This window comes from Colobus angolensis, unplaced genomic scaffold (genome assembly GCF_000951035.1).
Source record: "Colobus angolensis palliatus isolate OR3802 unplaced genomic scaffold, Cang.pa_1.0 Scaffold143, whole genome shotgun sequence".
Classification (NCBI taxonomy): Eukaryota; Metazoa; Chordata; class Mammalia; order Primates; family Cercopithecidae; genus Colobus; species Colobus angolensis.
The window spans coordinates 4,236,792-4,256,690 of record NW_012114522.1 but is presented as its reverse complement, the minus strand read 5'-3'; the positions used below and the strand labels follow the sequence as shown (position 1 = coordinate 4,256,690).

At 48.0% G+C, this 19,899-nt stretch overlaps 1 protein-coding gene across 1 annotated transcript in view; it reads left to right on the top strand.

Annotated features, from left to right (window-relative positions):
- EVC (Ellis van Creveld protein) overlaps window positions 1-19,899 on the top strand; it is a 102,482-nt gene that overhangs the window by 9,851 nt on the left and 72,732 nt on the right. The window contains exons 2-5 of the mRNA XM_011935450.1: window positions 4,647-4,772; window positions 13,030-13,113; window positions 15,186-15,418; window positions 17,084-17,168. Coding sequence (XP_011790840.1) covers window positions 4,647-4,772; window positions 13,030-13,113; window positions 15,186-15,418; window positions 17,084-17,168 — 528 coding nt within the window. The remainder of the gene's footprint in view (window positions 1-4,646; window positions 4,773-13,029; window positions 13,114-15,185; window positions 15,419-17,083; window positions 17,169-19,899) is intronic.

Sequence of the window (19,899 nt, the reverse complement as noted above, 5' to 3'; positions counted from 1 at the left end):
CGGCCGAGCAGACAGCGGTGGGGCGGGGCGCGGGGCGCGTAGATTCTCGGTCCTGCGGACCTGGAGACCCGGCTCTGCGACTCCTTGAGCCTGGTTGGGGACTTCGCGCGCAACAGCTCAGGCGTCGGGTTCTCCTGCTCCAGGAGGAAGGTGGCGGGGTGACTAGAGGGCATTGACCTGGGGTCCCCTGCGGTGCCTGTTACATCCCGCTCCGTTGGGTGATCCTAGACAGCAGCCCATCCGCGCCACGCCTCGGTCTCCTTATCTGCAGCACCAAGGGTTTGGACAGGATGCTGACCCCGCTCACCGTGGGGGACAGAAGGGCTGCTGGGACTCCCACGCCTGAATGCCTATTCCTGCTTCTGCCTTTTCCATCCGTCTGGTGTGGGTTACATCGCCTGGCCTGAGTTCCAGCCGCCACATTGGCATTCATTTTTTCATTCATCAGTAAAAGTTTTTTCACAGTAAAAGTTTTCGGGCACCTTCTACAGCCAGTCACTGGCCTAGGGACCACATTCGTGAGCAGGAGAGACCCTGCCTTGCCTGCTTGAGGTTCACAGCCTCAAGGAGAACGACGAGTTGCAAGTTTACAAGTGGGCTATCAGTTATGACACCGCATGGGGAGTCTGCGATGGAGCACTGGCAATGCTGGTGTTTATTGAGTGCTGACTGTTCACCAGGCACTGAACTAGACCCTCTGCCTAAATTATCTCAATGAATCTGCACAGCAGTTTGAGTTGATTTCATGAATGTCTCTGCTTTGCAGATGAGGAAACTGAGGCACAGAGGAGTTAAGTAACTTGCTAAAGTGACAGACGTGTCCAACCCCAAAGCCACTGTGTTCTCTGCATGGATGAGGGTCGGGGTGGCTGCTTGAAGGAGACCAGTGGATGCTTCATATGCAAGTGGCCCTCATGGAATTGGCTGTGCATGGCAACACCTGGCCTATGGCAGGCATTCCATCAGCAGTGGTATGGCCACTATTTTAGATCCTTGCAGCTTCTGCCTCTTTTGGGGGAGGAGGGTAAAGTCTGTGAGATTAGAAACAAGATGGCTGGTCTTGACCTCCTGACCTCGTGATCCTCCCACCTCGGCTTCCCAAAGTGCTGCCATTATAGGCATGAGCCACTGCATCCGGCCTCCATTGTCTTAGAACTGTTGTAGAACCAAACTGGGTCCCACTCACCTCGCACAGTAAGACCTGATAGCTACACTGAGGTTTTGCAGTGGTAAAAAGGAAGGTGTTCATTCACAGGGCACCAAGCCAGGAGGACTAGGCAGCTCATGCTCAAATCCTGACCTCCCCGATGACTTGCAGGTGAGGGTTTTTAAAGGTATAGGTAAATTTCAGGAAAGCAGAAGTTATAGGCAAAATTGTAAATCAGTACACGAAGGTTACAATTGGTTTTGGCCTAAAAGGGCGGGACATCTTGAAGTGGAGGCTTGCAGGTCAGAGGTAGATTCAAAGATTTTCTGGTATGCATTTTGTCAAGGAAGAGAAGCTTTGTTTTAAAATGTGGGTTCAGCAGAAAAGAACATTAGGTCAGGCTCGTGGGCATGACTTCCTCTGGGCCCCCCAGGAAGAACTTTCCAACAAAGAATGGTGCTTAGAGTTCAGATCTCAGATAAGGGGCAGCTGAGGACCTCAGCCTCCAAGTGGATCCATTTGAAGGGGGTCCAGGTTTCTGAAAAACAACTCAGGACATATGTTAAGTGTTATCTTTAATTTCTGTAGGGAAACCAAACATCTCCTGACTCTAACTTCCTGGCTATTGAGTTACTATTACCTTCTTGCTTATCAAGTTGCTGATAATTTCCCTTGAAGAAAGTCAGGATTTTCCTTTATTTCCAGGCTTAGGGCAGGGGATTTGCAGGCCCCTAAAAGAGGGGGACTTTGCTTCATCTCATAATTTCCATGGTTGCTGTTGAGAAAACTGATTCTATTCTGATCCTTGATACTTTACGTGAAACCTCTTTTCCTTTTGTTCCTCTGTAGAATTTTAAAGAACCTTTACCTTTGCTCCTAATAAATAAAATTGCACCAGGATGATCTTGGGGAAAGTCATTTGTCATCCATGGTGCCAGGCATTTGGAATGTCCTTTTGATAGAGAATCATTTTCTTGATTTCTTTGATGATTCTTTTCCTTTTGTATGTTCTCTTCTTCCAAGAACCCTATCATTTTTTTAGGTTGAATTGGGCTTCCAATCTTAGTCTTTCTCTCTCACTTCCCATCTCTTTGTCTTTTTTTTTTTTTTTTTTTTTGAGACGGAGTCTCGCTCTGTCACCCAAACTGGAGTGCAGTGGCCAGATCTCAGCTCACTGCAAGCTCTGCCTCCCGGGTTTATGCCATTCTCCTGCCTCAGCCTCCCGAGTAGCTGGGACTACAGGCGCCCACCACCTCGCCCGGCTAGTTTTTTGTAGCTTTTAGTAGAGACGGGGTTTCACCGTGTTAGCCAGGATGGTCTCGATCTCCTGACCTCGTGATCCACCCATCTTGGCCTCCCAGAGTGCTGGGATTACAGGCTTGAGCCACCGCGCCCGGCCCTCTGTGTCTTTTTTACGTTACCGTCAGAAAGACGTTTCTCAGCTTTATACTTGTATTGAGTTTTTCGTATTTTCAATTTTCAAGAGTCTTTTCTTTGTTCTGAGAATGTTCTATCCTGTTCTTATTTTATGAATGGAATACCTTCTCTGATCTCTCTGATAATATTTTAGTTGTTTATTTAAGGTGTTTTTTTTTTTCTCCGCCTTGCGTAGTGTGTTCCCTGCTTGCTTTTTCCTTTTGTTTGTTTTGGATTTTATCTTTCGTATTAGAGTCTGTTCTCAAATGGCTGGTGACCCTCTGGACATGTTCAAGTGATGCTGGTGCTCCTTCTGTGGCATAGGTATTTTTTTTCGTCGATGTCTTTACTGTAGGACTATCTGACTGGGTTCTTCTTTGCAGGACACTTATACTGGCCAACCATGCTTGGTAAACAACCTCTCAAATCTCTGGCCTCATGATCTACCCTAAGACTCACCCCAGACTGCTGCATCTACACAGGTTTCTCTCTATGCCCAACATGGGCCTGCCTCAAGGCCTTTGCACTTGCTGTTCTCTCTCTCTAGAATACTCCTCCCTCAGCTATCTCAATGACTGATGACCTCACTTAAGTTCCTTCTCAAATGCCACTTTGTCCAAGAGACTTTGTCTCCCATCATCCTTCATTCCCCCACCCTCCACTGTTACTCTAGAACACGATTGTCCCTGAATTACTATATATTTTTTCGTTTATTTGTTTGCATCTTTCTTCTCTTACTGCAATATCAATGCCACAAAAGCCGAGGCTGTGTATTTTGTTCATTACTCTGTTCCCAGTACCTAGAATAAGGCTTGACACAAAGCAGATGCTCAATAATAGTAGCTGATTAACTCAGTGACAAACTGGTGATATTTCTTTACTTCAAAGATTATATTCATGAGCAGCTAATGATTAAAGAAGTTGAGAAATATCCAGGATAACAGAATTTTAAATATCGTCTATTCTCCTTATTTGTGGTAGTTACGTTCTATAAGCTCACTGAGAACACAGCGTTAGTAAACACCGAACCATTGTTCCTAGGAGAGAAACAGGGTTAGGTTCCTACAAGCTTCTGGTCACAACATTTCCATTAACCAGTCAATACGTAGCATAGTTCTATGTATGTTTCAGTTTAAAGATATCTTATTTGATAGATATTTTTAATTTATTAACACTGGACTCACAGACATCAGCACTGTAACTCATACCTGAATGAAGCTTCTGTAACACACCCATTTCTCCAGAGGGCATGTCATAGTTTTCTTGTGTTTTGGGAGACTAGATAGCACTTCTGCACTGTGTTTGGTGATTATTTTAAACAGTAAAGTCACCAAGAAAAAGCACAGGAATGCAAAAACTGTGCTACTAGAGTATGAAAAGAATGTTTGTTCACAGCATGAGAGCAGAGACAAGAAGGCAGAGTGCTACCTTGTTCCATCTCAACTGAGCACATGCATGCCGGGCAACTCAGATTGTTCATCCTCTGTGTGTATCTGTGAATAACTGTAAAAGCACCATGAGCATTGGTTTGGGAGTTATAAATAAATTTTAGCAAGTACAGGAATTGGCAAATACAGAATCCATAAATAATGAGCACTCATTGTAGTTCAGAACAGAAACTACTCTATAATTTAAGGTCACCTAACATATTTTCTTAAAAACCATTCAATGGAGTGATCAAAATCAACAGGAACATTAATATGCATGTGCCATTTCCCATGCTTAGTTGTTAAATCCAAGGAGCTCCCAGTCCACTGGGGGTCCCAACCTAGAAGAAAAATGGAACAAGCTTTGCTCTGCATCTTGGCTCAAGTCCTGAAGGTGCTCTGAAATGGGGGCATCCTGGAGGCCTTAGGGGGATTTCTCAGGAAGGTGACCTGTTCAGTCTTGAAGGACGTGTAGCAGACCCCACGTAGGGTGGGAGGCATTACACACACAGGACCAAGCCTGAGAAGCACAGAGGCGAGCAGAAGTGGCTGCTGGACTGGGGGAGTTGACTGGCAAAAGTCTTGGTGGGAACTAGGCCAACTGACCTCAGTGTTGTGTTTCTATCCACCCCCAACTCCTGACCTTTGGGTTTTAGAAAGACGACACTCAAAATCTGCTCAAGAATTTGGAGTCTAATGCGCAGACCCCCTTGGAAACTGGCTCCCCATCGAGGAGGAGGAAGAGAGAAGTGCAGATGTCAAAGGACAAGGAAGCTGTTGATGTAAGCTTGGTGTTGGTGTTTGTTGTGGAGGCACATGTGGGAGGTGGAGTGTCCCCCTGGCAGCCAGGTGTCATGTAGACAAGCCTCTGACAGATACAGTTTCCCAATGGGCTGCTTTTTTGAGGCATAATTTACATACAATCAAATGCGCAGACTTTAGGTTTTACAGTTTGATGAGTTGTGAGAACTGCATATCCCTTAGAACCAATACACCCACTGAGAGTGTTTTCATCACCCAGCAAGTCCTCTAGTGCCCTTTTCTGGTCACTCCCCACCCCTACACACTTCCAGAGGCACCCATGCGTGGGATTTCCGTTGGTTGGTTCTGTGGTTCTAGAACCTTATGCAAATGGAATTGTGCTGTTCCGTGCCCGTGTTTCCTCCACAGAATGCCTTGAGATGTTTCCCTTTCATTGCGTATATCAATTATTCCCCCATTTTTGTTGCTCAGTGGCAGTCAACTGTGTGGATGTGCCACGCTTTGTTGATTGCTCTCCATTTGGTGGGTGTTTCATTGGTGGACTGGGCTGTTTTTAGAATTTGTCTGTGATGAATAAGCCGACTATGAATGTTGGTGTATGCGTTTGTTTATTTTCATTTCATTTTAATTCCTTTAATTAAATCTCTAGGAGTAGGAGTGCTGGGCCTCTGGAAGAGATGTTAAAAAAATTCTCTTTGTTCCTGCCTTCCTGAAACCCTTACTCTATCCACAGAACATCGCTTTCTGGGTGAGCCCCGTGGGTGGAGAGGATGTGACATTTCTAGTCACCTCCTTGTCTCCTAGAAAGTACCGCAGGCTTCGTCTTCTGGAATAAGGGGAGAGATTGAACTAGCGTTATTTTTTAGCATCTACTCATGCCAGGCAGTTTTACACCTTTCACCTGTGAGTGATGCCAACACTCACGTGAGTGATCTCGTGCCCTTCTCTCAGCAGCCACGTGAGGCTGAGCTGAGTTATATTCCCGTTTTCCAGATGAGGAAGCCGAGGCTCAGAGGTAGGCTACTCTCCTGAGTCCCGCAGCTGGAGAGTAGCCAAGCTGATATTTGTCCTTGGGTTTGCCAGGCCCCTGCTCAGGAGTGCTACGTCTGCACACCCGACTCCTAGCCTCTGCCCCTTTCCAACCTGTTCCATCCTGTTCCGCAGCCTCAGCTTACCACAGAAGAAAGTGGGCTGGGGATTTAAAAACGAATTTCCCCAAAGGTCCAAAGTCAGTAGGGCTCAGCTTCTAATTACTCTGAACAATCAGTTTTTGCATCAGCCCTGCATCTCCCTCCCTGGCTATCAGGATCCTATGGAGGGGGGCACTGCCCTGCCCTTGGCCAACATGGAGCAGGGGAGAGATGGGCAAGCCTCTGCTGCTTTCCCGGGACATGGCTTGCAGGAGATGAGTCTGGAACAAGCAGATCTTTAACTTTACCCTTGGTAATTATTAGCTTGATAATGGGTATCTGCTAGGTGTAACTGAATAGTGAACAGGTAAGACATTACTAGGCAGGAAAATATGAGTTAACTTTACAGCAGGGTAGAAAGACTTTAGAACCTGCAAACACTGATTGAGTCCCTATTTGGATGTGCCCTGTGCTGCCTCTGATACTGTGTCTTGCCTCTCCACGTGTGTCTGTGTGTGTCCCAGCCCACCACTCACGTGTCTCTGTGGGTCTTTCTGTGTGTGTCTTTGTGGCAGTGTGTGAGCTGCAGGTCCACAGCATCTCCCTGTCTCTGTGTGTCTCTTCCGCTCATCTCTACTGCTCTGCCCCATCCCACCCTCTCACACTAGTAGAATCTGCTGACAGATGTGAAAACAGATGTCCACCCGAAAACTTGTACACAGATGTTCAAAGCAACACTATTCACAATAGCCAAAATGTGGAAACAACCGAAATGGAAAAACTGGAAAAATAAAACGTGATATATGCAGACATTGGAAGGTTATTTGGCCATAAAATAAAATGAGGGGCCGATCCATGCTACAACCTGGATGAACCTGGCAAACATGCTAAATGAAAGACGCCACTCACAAAACACCACATGTTACAGGATTCCATTCCTGTGAAATGTCTAGAACAGGAAGATTTATACAGACAAAAGGAGATTAGTGGTTTCCAGGGGCTGGAGCAGAGGAAGGGGAGGGATGGGGTGACAGCAAAAGAGGACCGGGTTTCTCTTTGATGCCATGAGAATGTTTTAAGTTGACTATAGACTGGGCGTGGTGGCTCACACCTGAAATCCCAGCACTTTGGGAGGCTGAGGTGGGCAGACACTTAAGGTCAAGAGTTCGAGACCAGCCTGGCCAACATGGTGAAACCCCATCTCTACTAAAAACACAAAAATCAGCTGGGCGTGGTGGTGTGTGCCTGTAGTCTTAGCTACTTGGGAGGCTGAGGCAGGAGAATTGCTTGAACCCAGGAGGCGGAGGTTGCTGTGAGCCAAGATTGTGCCACTGCACTCCAGCTTAAGTGACAGAGCGAGACTCTGTCTCAAATAAATAAAGTTGACTATAGTGATGGCTGCACATATCTGAAGATACTGAAAACTAGGAAATATTATACTTTACATGAATGAACTTCAGGGTATGTGAATTAAATCTCAAAGCTGTTAAACAAACAACACTGCTCACACATACGGTGTCCTTGAATGTGACGAAAACAGTGCTGGCTTTGGGACCTAGAATTCTGGAACCCAGTCCCAGCTCTGCCACATGTTTGCTGTGTGATGTTGGGCAGGAAGCATAATCTGTCTGAACCTCAGGTTTCTCATTTAAAATGACAGCAGTGATGGTGCTCCCCCTGCCATCCCCGAGTCACCCAGGGCTGAGTTAATGCCTGTAAACATTCCTGCCACAGAATAGGTGCTTAATCAGTGTGTGCAGGGGGGCCTAAGTCTTTCTACCCTGCTGTAAGGTTATTTTTTTCTGCCTAGTAATGTCTTACTTGTTCACTATTCAGCTACACCTAGCAGATGCCTATTATCAAGCTAATAATTGCCAAGGATTAAGTGAAAGATCTGCTTGTTCCAGTGACTGGCTTGTCAGAATGCTCTTGCTTTCTGCAGACTGAGCTTGTCAAAATATGCGGTCAGGGCTGCTTTGGCCCAGTGGGTCGAGCTATAACTTTCTTGTCCTCCAGTGCACAGAAAACCAGGGCCTTATGGTTCCTGCCACGCCTTGGATGACCTCTGTTTAATGAACAACTCATCTCAGCCGAAAACAAACAGAAAATTCCAGAAGGCTCTGAGGCATGCTATTCCACAGCCTCCGTCTCTCCATCCCATTCCTTTGCTGTGGAGGGAGGGAGAGTGGGTAGAGCCATTAAGGATGCATTTTCGCATTCTCTGAAAAGAACCCCTTTATACTGGTGACGGAAATGGCTTCTCCTTTCCTGCAATTACACTTTAACCAATTTGCTGAATAATTGCATTGCTCTAGCTGAGGAAGTTTTACCTTGTAGATTTCGCTGCAACCAATTTTCTAAATAATTGTATTGCTTTGGCTGGGGAGACTCTTGGAATCTGGAGGACACCTGACCTTAATGAGGAGAGCTTTTAAAAACTAAAGGCGAAAAAATTAAAAAAAAAAAACAAAAAAATAAAAACTAAAGGCGGTGGCTCCTGTTCAGGTAGCAGAGCCTGCTCCTTCCCTGATTTTGGGTGTCACATGCTCCTGCATCCTTGCATCCCCTGGCAAAGACCATGACCGTCCTTGGGCTGGCCCTGCAGGGGTTGCAGTCTGCTGGTAGATAAGGTGGAGCCTTCCTGCCAGCCAGGATGTGTTTCTGATGCCCATTTCCCAACTCCTCCATCCCCAGGTGCTGCGCCTACAGGTCTCAGGTGGGCTCTGCACCAACATCCTTTCCTTCTTTTTGTTTTTGAGACGAAATCTTACTCTGTTGCCCAGGCTGGAGCACAGTGATGCGATCTCAGCTCCCTGCAACCTCCGCCTCCCGGATTCAAGCGATTCTCCTGCCTCAGCCTCCGGAGTACCTGGGATTACAGGCACCTGCCACCACACCCAGCTAATTTTTGTATTTTTAGTAGAGACGGGGTTTCACTGTGTTGGTCAGGCTGGTCTTGAACTCCTGATCTCATGATCTGCCCGCCTTGGCCCCCTAAAGTGCTGGGATTACAGGTGTGAGCCACTGCGCCCAGCCCTTTCCTTTTCATAATTAGGTTTTTGTTTTGTATTCCCCTCTTGAAGGTAAACTCCTGGGAAGCAGGGATTTTGCTTTTCTCTCATGGTCACCCTTTTCTTTGTCCTTTCTTTTCTCCCCTGTTTGTAGGAAGTTTAAGAATGCACAGGGCCCTTTTGCTTTTGTATCTTTCCGTTGAGCAAATGTGTCTCCCCTGGATAGTCAGCCAGGGCTGCTGTCCTGGGTGTGACCTGTGAAGTCACAGGGACCACGCTCAGATAGGCCCCCTCTTGGCTGGTGGACTCTGCTGTCACTGTCTTGAAATTCTTAATCATTATTACATAAGAATCCTCATTTTCATTTTGCGGTGGACCTTGAAAATTAGTCCTGAGTTCAGCCTTTTCCATCTTCCTGCCATTCCTTGTTCACTGACAAAACTTCAAGCAGAAAGTGGGCCAGAATGCAGGGGATTGAGAGCAGGCCACGCTCTGTACCCTCAGGTCAGAGGGAGGCCAGGAAGGGTTTTAAGAGGTGCATCGATGGAAATTCATGCTTAAAAAGATCATTCAGGCCGGGGGCGGTGGCTCACGCCTGTGATCCCAGCACTTTGGGAGGCCGAAGACGGCGGATCACGAGGTCAGGAGATTGAAACCATCCTGGCCAACATGGTGAAACTCTGTCTGTACTAAAATACAAAAAATTAGCCAGGCATGGTGGCAGGCACCTGTAGTCCCGGCTACTTGGAAGGCTGAGGCAGGAGAATGGCGTGAACCCGGGAGGCGGAGGTTACAGTGAGCCCAGATCGTGCCACTGCACTGCAGCCTGGGCGACAGAGTCTCAAAAAAAAAAAAAGATCATTTGATTCCCACGTGGAGAATGAATTGGAAGGTGTTAACCTCTGATCCTCAGTTCGCAGCACCATAAGGTGGGCGTGATAATAATAGTCCCCACCTTCCCAAGCTGACTGATGTGTGATAATTAAATGGGCAAACATGCATAAGGTGGCTGGACACGGTAGACCCTCAATACATGGATGAGGAGCTGGTTAGGAAGTGATTGCACATCTTCGGGGTAAATGTGCTGGAGGCATAGGCCAGGGCCATGGATTACAGAGAGATTTAGGAGGTTAAGTTGATGGGATTGATTGGTGGTCGGTTGGATGTGGGGACCTGGGATATGGAAGTGTACGGTGCCTCAGTATCTGATGTAGTTTCCTGAACACGGTGAAACCAAGCCCAGGGACCTTTTCTACAAACCCCCACTTCCTTTTAAACTTCATGGCACTTACTTTTGCTCTTATTCACATCATGTTGACAGAGCCAGCTTGGCATCGGCTAAAGAGGGCGGACCTGGGGCCAGCAAAGCTGAATTCAGATCCTGGTTCTAGCGATGATTAGCTGAGTGGCCTTGGGCATGTGGCTTCACCTCTCTGTGACTCATTTTCTCTGTCTGGAAATGGAGACAGTGACCTCTGTGGCAGGGTCCTTGGAAGCTTAGGGAGGTAGCGTATGTTGGTGGTCTTCTCTGTTAGTTTTTTTTTTTTACTTCTTAAAACCTTCCCTTCAACTTTTATTTTAAGTTCTGGGGTACGTGTGCAGGATGTGCATGTTTGTTACACAGGTAAATGTGTGCCATGGTGGTTTGCTGCACAGATCATCCCATCACCTAGATGTTAAGCCCAGCATGCACTAGCTATTCTCCCTGATCGTCTCCCTCTCCTCACCCCCTCACAGGCTCCAGTGTGTGTTGTTTCCCTGACCCAGTGTGTCTATGTGTTCTCACTGTCCAGCTTCTACTTATAAGTGAGAACGTGTGGTGTTTGGTTTTCTGTTCCTGTGTTAGTTTGCTGAGGATAATGGCTTCCAGCTCCATCTATGCCCCTGCAAAGGACATGATCTTGTTCCTTTTTATGACTGCATAGTATTCCATAGTGTATATGTACCACATTTTCTTTACCCAGTCTGTCATGGATGGGCTTTTGGGTTGATTCCATGTCTTTGCTATTGTGAATAGTGCTGCAATGAACATACGTGTGCATGTATCTTTATCGTAGAATGATTTCTATTCTTTTGGGTAGATACCCGGTAATGGGATTGCTGGGACAAATGGCATTTCTGCTTCTAGGTCTTTGAGGAATCGCCATACTGTCTTCCACAATGGTTGAACTAATTTACACTCCCACCAACAGTGTAAAAGTTTTCCTTTTTCCCGCAGCCTCACCAGCATCTGTTGTTTCTTGACTTTTTAATAAGCGCCATTCTGACTGGCATGAGATGGTATCTCATTGTGGTTTGGATTTATATTTCTCTAATGATCAGCCATGTTGAGCTTTTTTTCATATGTTTGTTGGCCACATGAATGTTTTCTTTTGAGAAGTGTCTGTTCATGTTCTTTGCCCACTTTGTAATGGGGTTGTTTTATTCTTGTAAATTTGTTTAAGTTCCTTGTAGACTCTGGATATTAGACCCTTGTCAGATGGATAGATTGCAAAAATGTTCTCCACTTCTGTAGATTGTCTTTCACTCTGATGATAGTTTCTTTTGCTGTGCAGAAGCTCTTTAATTAGATCGCATTTGTCAGTTTTTGCTTTTGTTGCTTTTGGTGCTTTTGTCATGAAATCTTTGCCTCTGCCTATGTCCTGTATGGTATCGCCTAGATTTTCTTGTAGGGTTTTTATAGTTTTAGGTTTTACATTTAAGTCTTCAATCCATCTTGAATTAATTTTGTATAAGGTATAATGAAGGGTCTTCCCCCATTCTTGTCACCCAAGTCTTTTTGTGAATTGTAAGGTACAGAGAAATGACAAGAACAGGAGCCCCTGGTGTGGAGTGTCACTCTCGTGTTGCTCACAGGGCATCACGGTGCAGCTCTTCCTGGAGATATATCTGGGTCACAGTTCTGGCTCAGTGGAGGCTGTGTCAACACCCCAAATTAGGAGCAAATGATCAATCCTTCTGTGTTTCCCACAGTAGGGTGTCTTATTCCAAGGTGAACTTTGTGATTGAAAATCGGTTATTGCTGATGGAGCTCACTCTTCAAGACATGGTTGAGAAGCACTGGAATTGACGCAGATGCAGTTTTCTTCCATCGGTGTGTTCAGAATTGCCCGGTAGAGATTTCTCACAGTCTGCAGTGCCAGGCTCCAGGCTTGCCTGTCTGCTTATCTTCATTCACTATCTGGTTGTTTCCAAAGCATTGATTCAGCACTGACTTTACAAAGTGCAGGGCTGGGATGGGGATGACCCAACACGAGAGAGATGCAGAGGATGTGGGCATATAGGGCAGGCCATGGATAAGTCCATCCAGCTTCTTATTAATGAGTCAGGAGAGGTGATTCCTGAGCAGGATTTGACAGTGGTTTTTGTGCCACTATGCATAGCGGCCCACTGATGAGTTGCTTCTCTATTCTAGTGACTCGGCAGGGTGCTTCGTGTACATGGTCCTCAAGGGCAGATACTCTGCTGGTTTACTATCTGGGAAGACTGAGGTTCAGAGAAGTTAGAAGACTTGCCCAACCACTTCCTTTTGTTTAAGGGTCTAATCCCAACTCTTGTGTGAATATGGCTGCATGTGCTTATACTAACCCTGGCAATGCTAAAATTATTTTGTGTGTTTGCTTTTTCTAATCCTTAGGAGACTCTCTTGTTAATTATTCTCAAGTTATTCAAATCTTTATTTCTTCTAAAGCTGAAGAATTGTAATTAAATGAACATTGTGCCATTCTCTTTTGATAGCATTTGTCTGTTCATCCATCTGTCCATATACCCATCTATTTTTTTATCCACCCATCTATCTCTCTACCTTTTCATTCACTGATCCATCTGTCTGTCCATCCTTCCATCCAACCACTCATCTATTCTTCTGTCTACCTATCCATCCATCCACTCATCTATCCATCTGCCCACCCACCCATTCATTCACCCATCTATCCATCTATCCATCCATCTGTTTGTCCACTCACCCATTCATTTTCCTTCTGGCAAAGAAGAGCTAACATGAATCTAAGTATACCTATCATCATCCCTTTCTGAGGCTGCTATTACAAATGGGATGTGGCATTTTGGAAAAACTTGACAACTTACCCTACGTTTTACAGAAAGTTTCCCACGCTGTTTGTGTCTTTCCCTCCCAGGAATGTGAGCCGCCTTCCAACAGCAATATCACAGCATTCGCCCTGAAGGCCAAAGTCATCTACCCCATCAATCAGAAGTTCCGGGTGAGAGTCCTGAGCTCCATCGTAGAAAGCCAGTTACTTCCGTCATGTGCCAGAGATTGGGAGGAAAGTGGGGGGATTAACTGTGCGATGTTTGGTCCTGTTTGAGGGTTTTATGGCAAGTTGTTTTAATAGGGATAGTTTTGAGGCTTTGTAATGGAGCAAAACTTAGGGTTAATCTGTCTTACAGCAGTGTTATCAGGAGCAGGACATGCCCATGGTAACCATGGTAAGGAAGTTTCATGGTTCCTCGTATCCCCGGGGACACGAGGTGACAGCACAGTAGGACAGCTCCCTCTCTGCCTTTTTAACACTAATACAAACACTGATACCGACTCAGATCTGAGCGCTAATCCTCATTCACAGAGCTCTGGACTAATGCCAGCAACTGGCACTTACTGAACACTTAAGTGCACAGGGCCAGTGTCGTGCTAAGTATTTGTCATGCATTAGGCAGTTCAACTTGGTGTTATGCCTATCAGGTAAATAATATTGTCTCCACTTTACACATAAGGAAACTGAGGCCCAGAGTGGCTAGTGACCTGAGGTCATGTGACAGGAAGTGGCAGAGCCTGAGTCAGACCCCAGCACCTGGCTATGGTTACACCTTCCATGGCGCTTCCAGGAGCCCTCAGCCTGGGAGGTGCTTTGTGCAAAAAAGTTTCCTAGTGAAATAAGTTTGGGAAAATGTGGCTTGCCTTCTTGGTGGTCAGGATGACGAGCTCTGGAGTCACAGCGACTCAGTCCTAACCCCATCTCAGCCGTTCACTGTGTGGTGCTTCCTGACTTCTCCTGCCTCAGTCTCTTTATCTGTGAAATGGGGGTGTTGGTGCTCCTGCCTTGCCCAGTTGTTTGTGTGTTACACAGGATAACATACATAAGAGCTCAGAACAGCACACAACATCTAAGCACTCAGAACATGTTAGGATCTTTCAATTGTTACTTGCTTTTGAAGATAGCCAAAGCCTATTGAAGGTTCTGAGAATTCCTGCACCAAAGGAATATGTTACCTTGTTTAACACAGGCTTTCCCGAACTAATTTTTCCATGGAATCTTTGTGGTGAGCAGTAACTGGCTCATGGAACTGTTCCCTGGAACCCACATTGGGAACCACGTCCTTCACATGATTGAAGGGTGGGACGGGTGGGTGGATAAAGGGCATTTCTCCATCCTCTGGGTAGGCCCTGCATGGGCCCTGGGGATCACGCCGTGGTCAGCAGAGCGTCAGCCCCACCCTGGAGGCCCTCACTGCCTGGGTGGATCAGAATACACTGAGAATGCAGGACACTACGTGATGAAATAGGCAAGAGGCAGACGCCCAGGGACCTGTGCAGCCAGTATGGTGTCCGAAATCCATACCTGGAGGGAGGGACACTTCCACCCAGCAAACAACAAATGGGGGGTGTTTCAGGCAGGGAGACCAAAGTCTGGAAAGGCCCAGAATTATGAAGTGACCAGGAGCGTCTAAGCCAGAGTCACTTCAGTGTGGCTTGGGCCGCCAGAGGTGGAGGCTGACATTTGCTGGGCCCTGTAGCTGTGCCAGGCCCCAGGCTGTGACCTCCTGTGGGCCTGGTGTGCATTGTGCTCCAGCTTCTTGATTAGGAGCGTGGAGCCCGTTGGTGGGCGGGGGGCAGGAGGGTGACTCCTGCTCTGTGCAGGCGAAGGACAGGTGGTTGGCAGGATTCATGGAGGGAGCAGGCCAGGGGGTCGGACAGCAGCGAGAGAACTGGGTCAGGGCAAGCACTGGCTGTGGAGGAGGTCAGAGTTGGCAGCTGAGAGGAGGGTGCAGCTGGGTGTCCGGGGCACAGATCCAGGTTGGCAGTTTAGGGGAAGGAGCCTGGTGCAAAGGGGCTGGCCTCATGAGGACAAGTGAACTGTGATTCAGGCCTTTGGGATGTGGGTGTGGCAGAACCTGGGATGGAAGCTCTGTGATATCTGCTGGCACCCTGGCCAGTCTCCTCCAGCCAGGCCTTCCTGTGAGCGGCTAGCATGAGTCACTGGTAGAATTATGAATACTAGATCAAATCCCCGAGGCATCACATGGAATGAGTGTGACTTTCCTACTGCCACCCCAGCCTCTGGCCGATGGCTCCTCCAACCCGTCTCTGCATGAAAACTTAAAGCAGGCTGTTTTGCCGCACCAGCCGGTAGAGGCCTCCCCTTCCAGCAGCCTGGGGAGCCTGAGCCAGGGTGAGAAGGACGACTGCAGCTCCTCATCCAGCGTCCACTCGGCCACCAGCGATGACAGGTTTCTCAGCCGCACCTTCCTCCGGGTGAACGCCTTCCCCGAGGTGCTGGCTTGTGAGAGGTAAGGAGAAGGGGCGATGGAGGATGAGACTTCTGGTCCTCTTGGAGTGGGCCAGGGGGTCACATCATTGTCAGAGGAGGAAACAGAGGCCCGGAGAAGTTTAGTGACTCTGCCAGGGACACACAGTGACCCAGCGTCACCGTCAGAGCCCCAGATGCATTTGTGCTGTGTTGCCCAATACTGGGGTTATGGAGTCAGGCCTGATCCCCGGGGAGAGACGACAAGGAGACCTCATTTAATCACTGGTGTGCCCTTAGCTGCTGGTGAAGTTGATTACGTGGGCAGAGTGCTAATCACTTTACAGGGATTAATGATCTCATGAGGATTTTGCCCAGTGAGGGGGAGCCTGGGACAGTTTCAGCAATCAATAAATATTAATCAGTGAACGAATGAATTTCTCTTAATACCCCTGTGAAGTTCGTACTGTCATTTCCCCCAGTTCACAAAGAATAAAGGTAAACGCAGAGAGGCTGCGTGACTTGCTGGTCACACAGCGGTTAGTGACGGAGCCAGGTTTGATCCAGCCCAGTACAGGGTTCTGCACATGGTAGGGGCTTGAGAAACTCAGGCTGGCAGTTCACACACCAGGCCTCAGGCCTCTCTCTGCTCCACAATTCCGTGAATCCAAGGGATTGGGATGAGCCAGGGCACAGCCTCTGCTCAGGGCTGCTGCAAAAAGACTGGGCTCAGCGCCTTGAGCCTGAAGGTGGACCAGGCAGAAGGGACTTCATTAAAGAGGGGCCTTCTTGGATTGGCCAGGCCTGGCTTAGAATGGCTTTCTTTCAGCATTTGGACTTAGAGGATTTGAAATGGTTTGGGTGGGAGAGTCATCATTTAAAATGCATTTGCCTAAAGGGAAAAAAGGTCAAAGACTTTTACACTCTGCCGTGTATCTGCCCCCGCTGACCCTCTGATGGACACTTGATTTCTCTGATTCTCTCTTCCCTGAGTCAGTTTCTGCATCTGTAAAATGGGCATGAGAATGTCTCCGCTAAGGCACTGAGGAAGGATGACATGTGATGATAGACATGAAAATGCTTGAGGTTGGGCACCATGGCTCACGCCTGTAATCCCAACATTTGGGAGGCCAAGGTGGGTGGATTGCTTGAGCTCAGGAGTTCAAGACCAGCCTAGGCAACATAGTGAGACCCTCTCTCTAAAATAAAATACAAAAATCAGTGGGGTATGGTGGCACACGCCTGTAGTCCTGGCTACTCGGGAGGCTGAGGAGGGAGGATTGCTTGAGCCCAGGAGGTGGAGGCTGCAGTGAGCTGTGATTGTACCGCTGCACTCCAGCCTGGGAGACAGAGCAAAACTCTGTTTCTGAAAAGATAAGTAAATAAATTTTTTTTAAGAAAATACTCAAAGGAGGAAACATCATTTTTATTTCTCTCCCTTCCCTCTCTCCTTTGGTTTTCTCTTGGAAGTCCCAGGCAGCTATGTCTCTGACACCATCTGTTCTCTTCTGGCCATTAGTGGGTTTCAAACAGCTCATTAGATCCCTTCTTATAAACCTGGAGTAAGTGTAAGGCCCTCAGCATGCTGCAGAATGAGAGTCTGAGGCAGGGTGTGCTGTGGCTTGTACTGATTAGGGACATGCCAATATCCTTACTCATCATTTCTGATACCCTGAAAGTCTTTTCCGATTCTCATTTTATTTTGCAGCGTAGACATCGACCTATGTATCTACAGCCTTCACTTAAAAGACCTGCTGCATTTGGACACAGCACTGAGGCAGGAAAAGCACATGGTAGGTGGAGATGTTCGCATTCCTTCCTTTTCGTGGGGACAGGAGCTGGGTCACAGGGCCTCTGGGTGCAGTGAGTCCCAGATACCCTTGAGAGGCAGACATCAGTGGAAATGGAGCCGCCGCGAGGTGGGGAAGGCAGCGCTGTCAGGCATCCAGACACACAATGGAAAAGCACTTCATGCCTGTTGGTGGGGCATGGCCTTGACTTTAACCAGAGCTGTAGGGGCCTCAGCGGAAAGATGCATGCCTCCTCCCGGGGTACACCTCCTGCTGCAGATAGAGATAAGAGATATTTAAAAGAGAATAATATTTTTAAAGGAATGATAATAATGATAAGAATATTTATGAACATGAATTTTCTTGAGTCTTGCTATGTGCTAGGTCCCAGGAGTGTTACACTTAACCCTCAGCACAACCCAGAGGGGCGGGTGTCACTATCATGTCCACTCTGCAGGTGAGAAAACTGTGGCACAGGGTGGAAGACTTACCCAAAGTTATAAAGCTACAGGGGTGGCGCTGAGATGAGAAGTTCAGTACCTTTTTATGGGGCCACGTGTTCTCTTGACTGAATGAACAAGAACTCAGAACTGTGGATGTGGGGAAAACAACATTAGTCTCTGCCAGGTGCACCTGGCCTCTTACTGCATCAACTGTAGACCTGAGCTGTGGGAAACCAGAGAGACGAGTCCCATTGTAGCTACAGAACCCCGGTGGGTTTATTCAGGCATCAGGACCACAGCGGTTAAAAATAAGTGTTATTTCTCCATAAGGCACATTCTCTGAATTACTGATTGAGGGATGAGACCCTACAGAGAGAAGGCAGATGAGACAAAGGGGAGAGCTAGGAACAGAGGTGGACAGACACACAGATATGTCTACAGGGCACGCTTACAAACTGGAGAAGGGCAAGAACGTCACATTGGAGGCCAGGTGTGGTGGCTCACGACTGTAATCTCAGGCTTTGGGAGGCTGAGGTGGGAGGATTGCTTAAGCCCCGGAATTTGAGACCAGCCTGGGCAACATGGCAAAACCCTATCTCTACCAAAAACACAAACAAACAAACACTTAGCCTGCTGCAGTGGTGCATGCCTGTAGTCCCAACTATTCAGGAGGCTGAGGTGAGAGGAATACTTGAGTCCGGGAGATGGAGGCTGCAGTGAACTGTGATCACACCACTGCACTCTGACCTGGGTGACACAGCAAGATCCTGTCTCAAAAAACAAAAACAGAACAAGAATAGCACACTGGGGATGTGCCTGAAAGAAACTTGGGCTCTGTGTGAGCAGGACTGACTGGCCTCATAAACGGGTGCCAATGTTTGAAACTGTAAATATGCTAGAATTCAAGAAATAGAGCATGGCCCTTCATCCCATCTACCCCCAGCCCCGTGGAGGTCCCTGGATGGGGGCCACCAGGCAGCCTGTGTCTGCAGCCTGCCTCAGTGAGCTACACCTGGCCCTGGCTGTTTTCTCCAAGGCTCCATGCTCCCTGGGAGGACCAGTTGTTTCTGGGCTCAGAGCCTGTCCAGTTGGCGAGCAGAGTAGTCCTGGCCAGCCTCGCCCCACAGCCAGCGAGTGCCCACAGGGAGCAGCCTGCAGTCCTGGAGGGAACGTTCACCATCACTCACCATCCAGCACAGGGGCACGGCCTCTGCACACTGACAGGCACGATGTCAGACACCAGGGGCGGCCTCTGCCTTTGTGGAGCCTACTCTCTGGGGCAGTGGGGAGGGCAGTAAACAGAGGTCACAAAATAAACAGTGGCAGGCAGCATGACAAAGGCCTGTGACCAAGCACCATGTGAGTGTGAAGGGGGCACCTGAGGGAGTGTAGAGCTGGGGAGATGGTCAGGCTTCCCTACGGGGAGTCTCATGGGCGGATACCCAGGGAAGTTCCGGGAACACTGGATTAAGGGAGAGAGACCTGGGCTCTAGTCCACCCTTTGACAACTAGGAGCTGTGTGATTTTGGGTAAGTTGCTTCACCTCTCTGGGCCACTTTAGGAAAGGCTTAAAGAAAACATCCTTTCAACTATTGCTATATGGTGTTACTGGGAAGTCAAGCTCTCCCACTTTGAGAGGGTTCTGTGGGTAGAACTCTGGGCTCCATGTCACAGCTGTGTGACTGGCATGGTCACAGCAGCGATTATTCTGTGTGTACACTCTGGTAGGCTTGGTGCTTTAAATCTTCTTTAAAGGTTTACGTGCCACTTCACTAATAAGGAACCTGAGGCTCAGAGAGGTTAAGTCACTTGCCCAAGGTCACACAGCTGGTGATGGCAGAATCAGACCTGGACAAGGTCTGAGTGCAAGGTCCCTGCATGCCCAGGTGTAGCCCTGCACCCTGCACGTCAAAGGTGCTCAGGAGAAATGTGTTGCACGTGTGATTGGCACCGCCCTGAGAGAGCTGCTTCCCAGCACAGTCCTTCCTGCTGTGAGGAGCACAACTCTATTGTCGAGTGCTGGGACTGTAAGAACCTGAGCAGCTACTGGGAGCTGTGCTGCCTGGAGACCTAAAGCTCTATATCCCTGGGAGAGATGAGCTGGGGTTCAGAAGTTATTCAGACCACATAAGGCCCTCATGCATCCCAGAAGCTTGGAGCTCCCTGGCTGGCCCTGAGGAGGAAGAAACTGGCTCTGGGTTTGTCCAAGAGGCAGGAGAAGCTGGAGTGTAACCTCTATAAAAAGAGTGGCCAGGATGAGAACAGATGGGGGGCACCAGCACTAGGGGGTT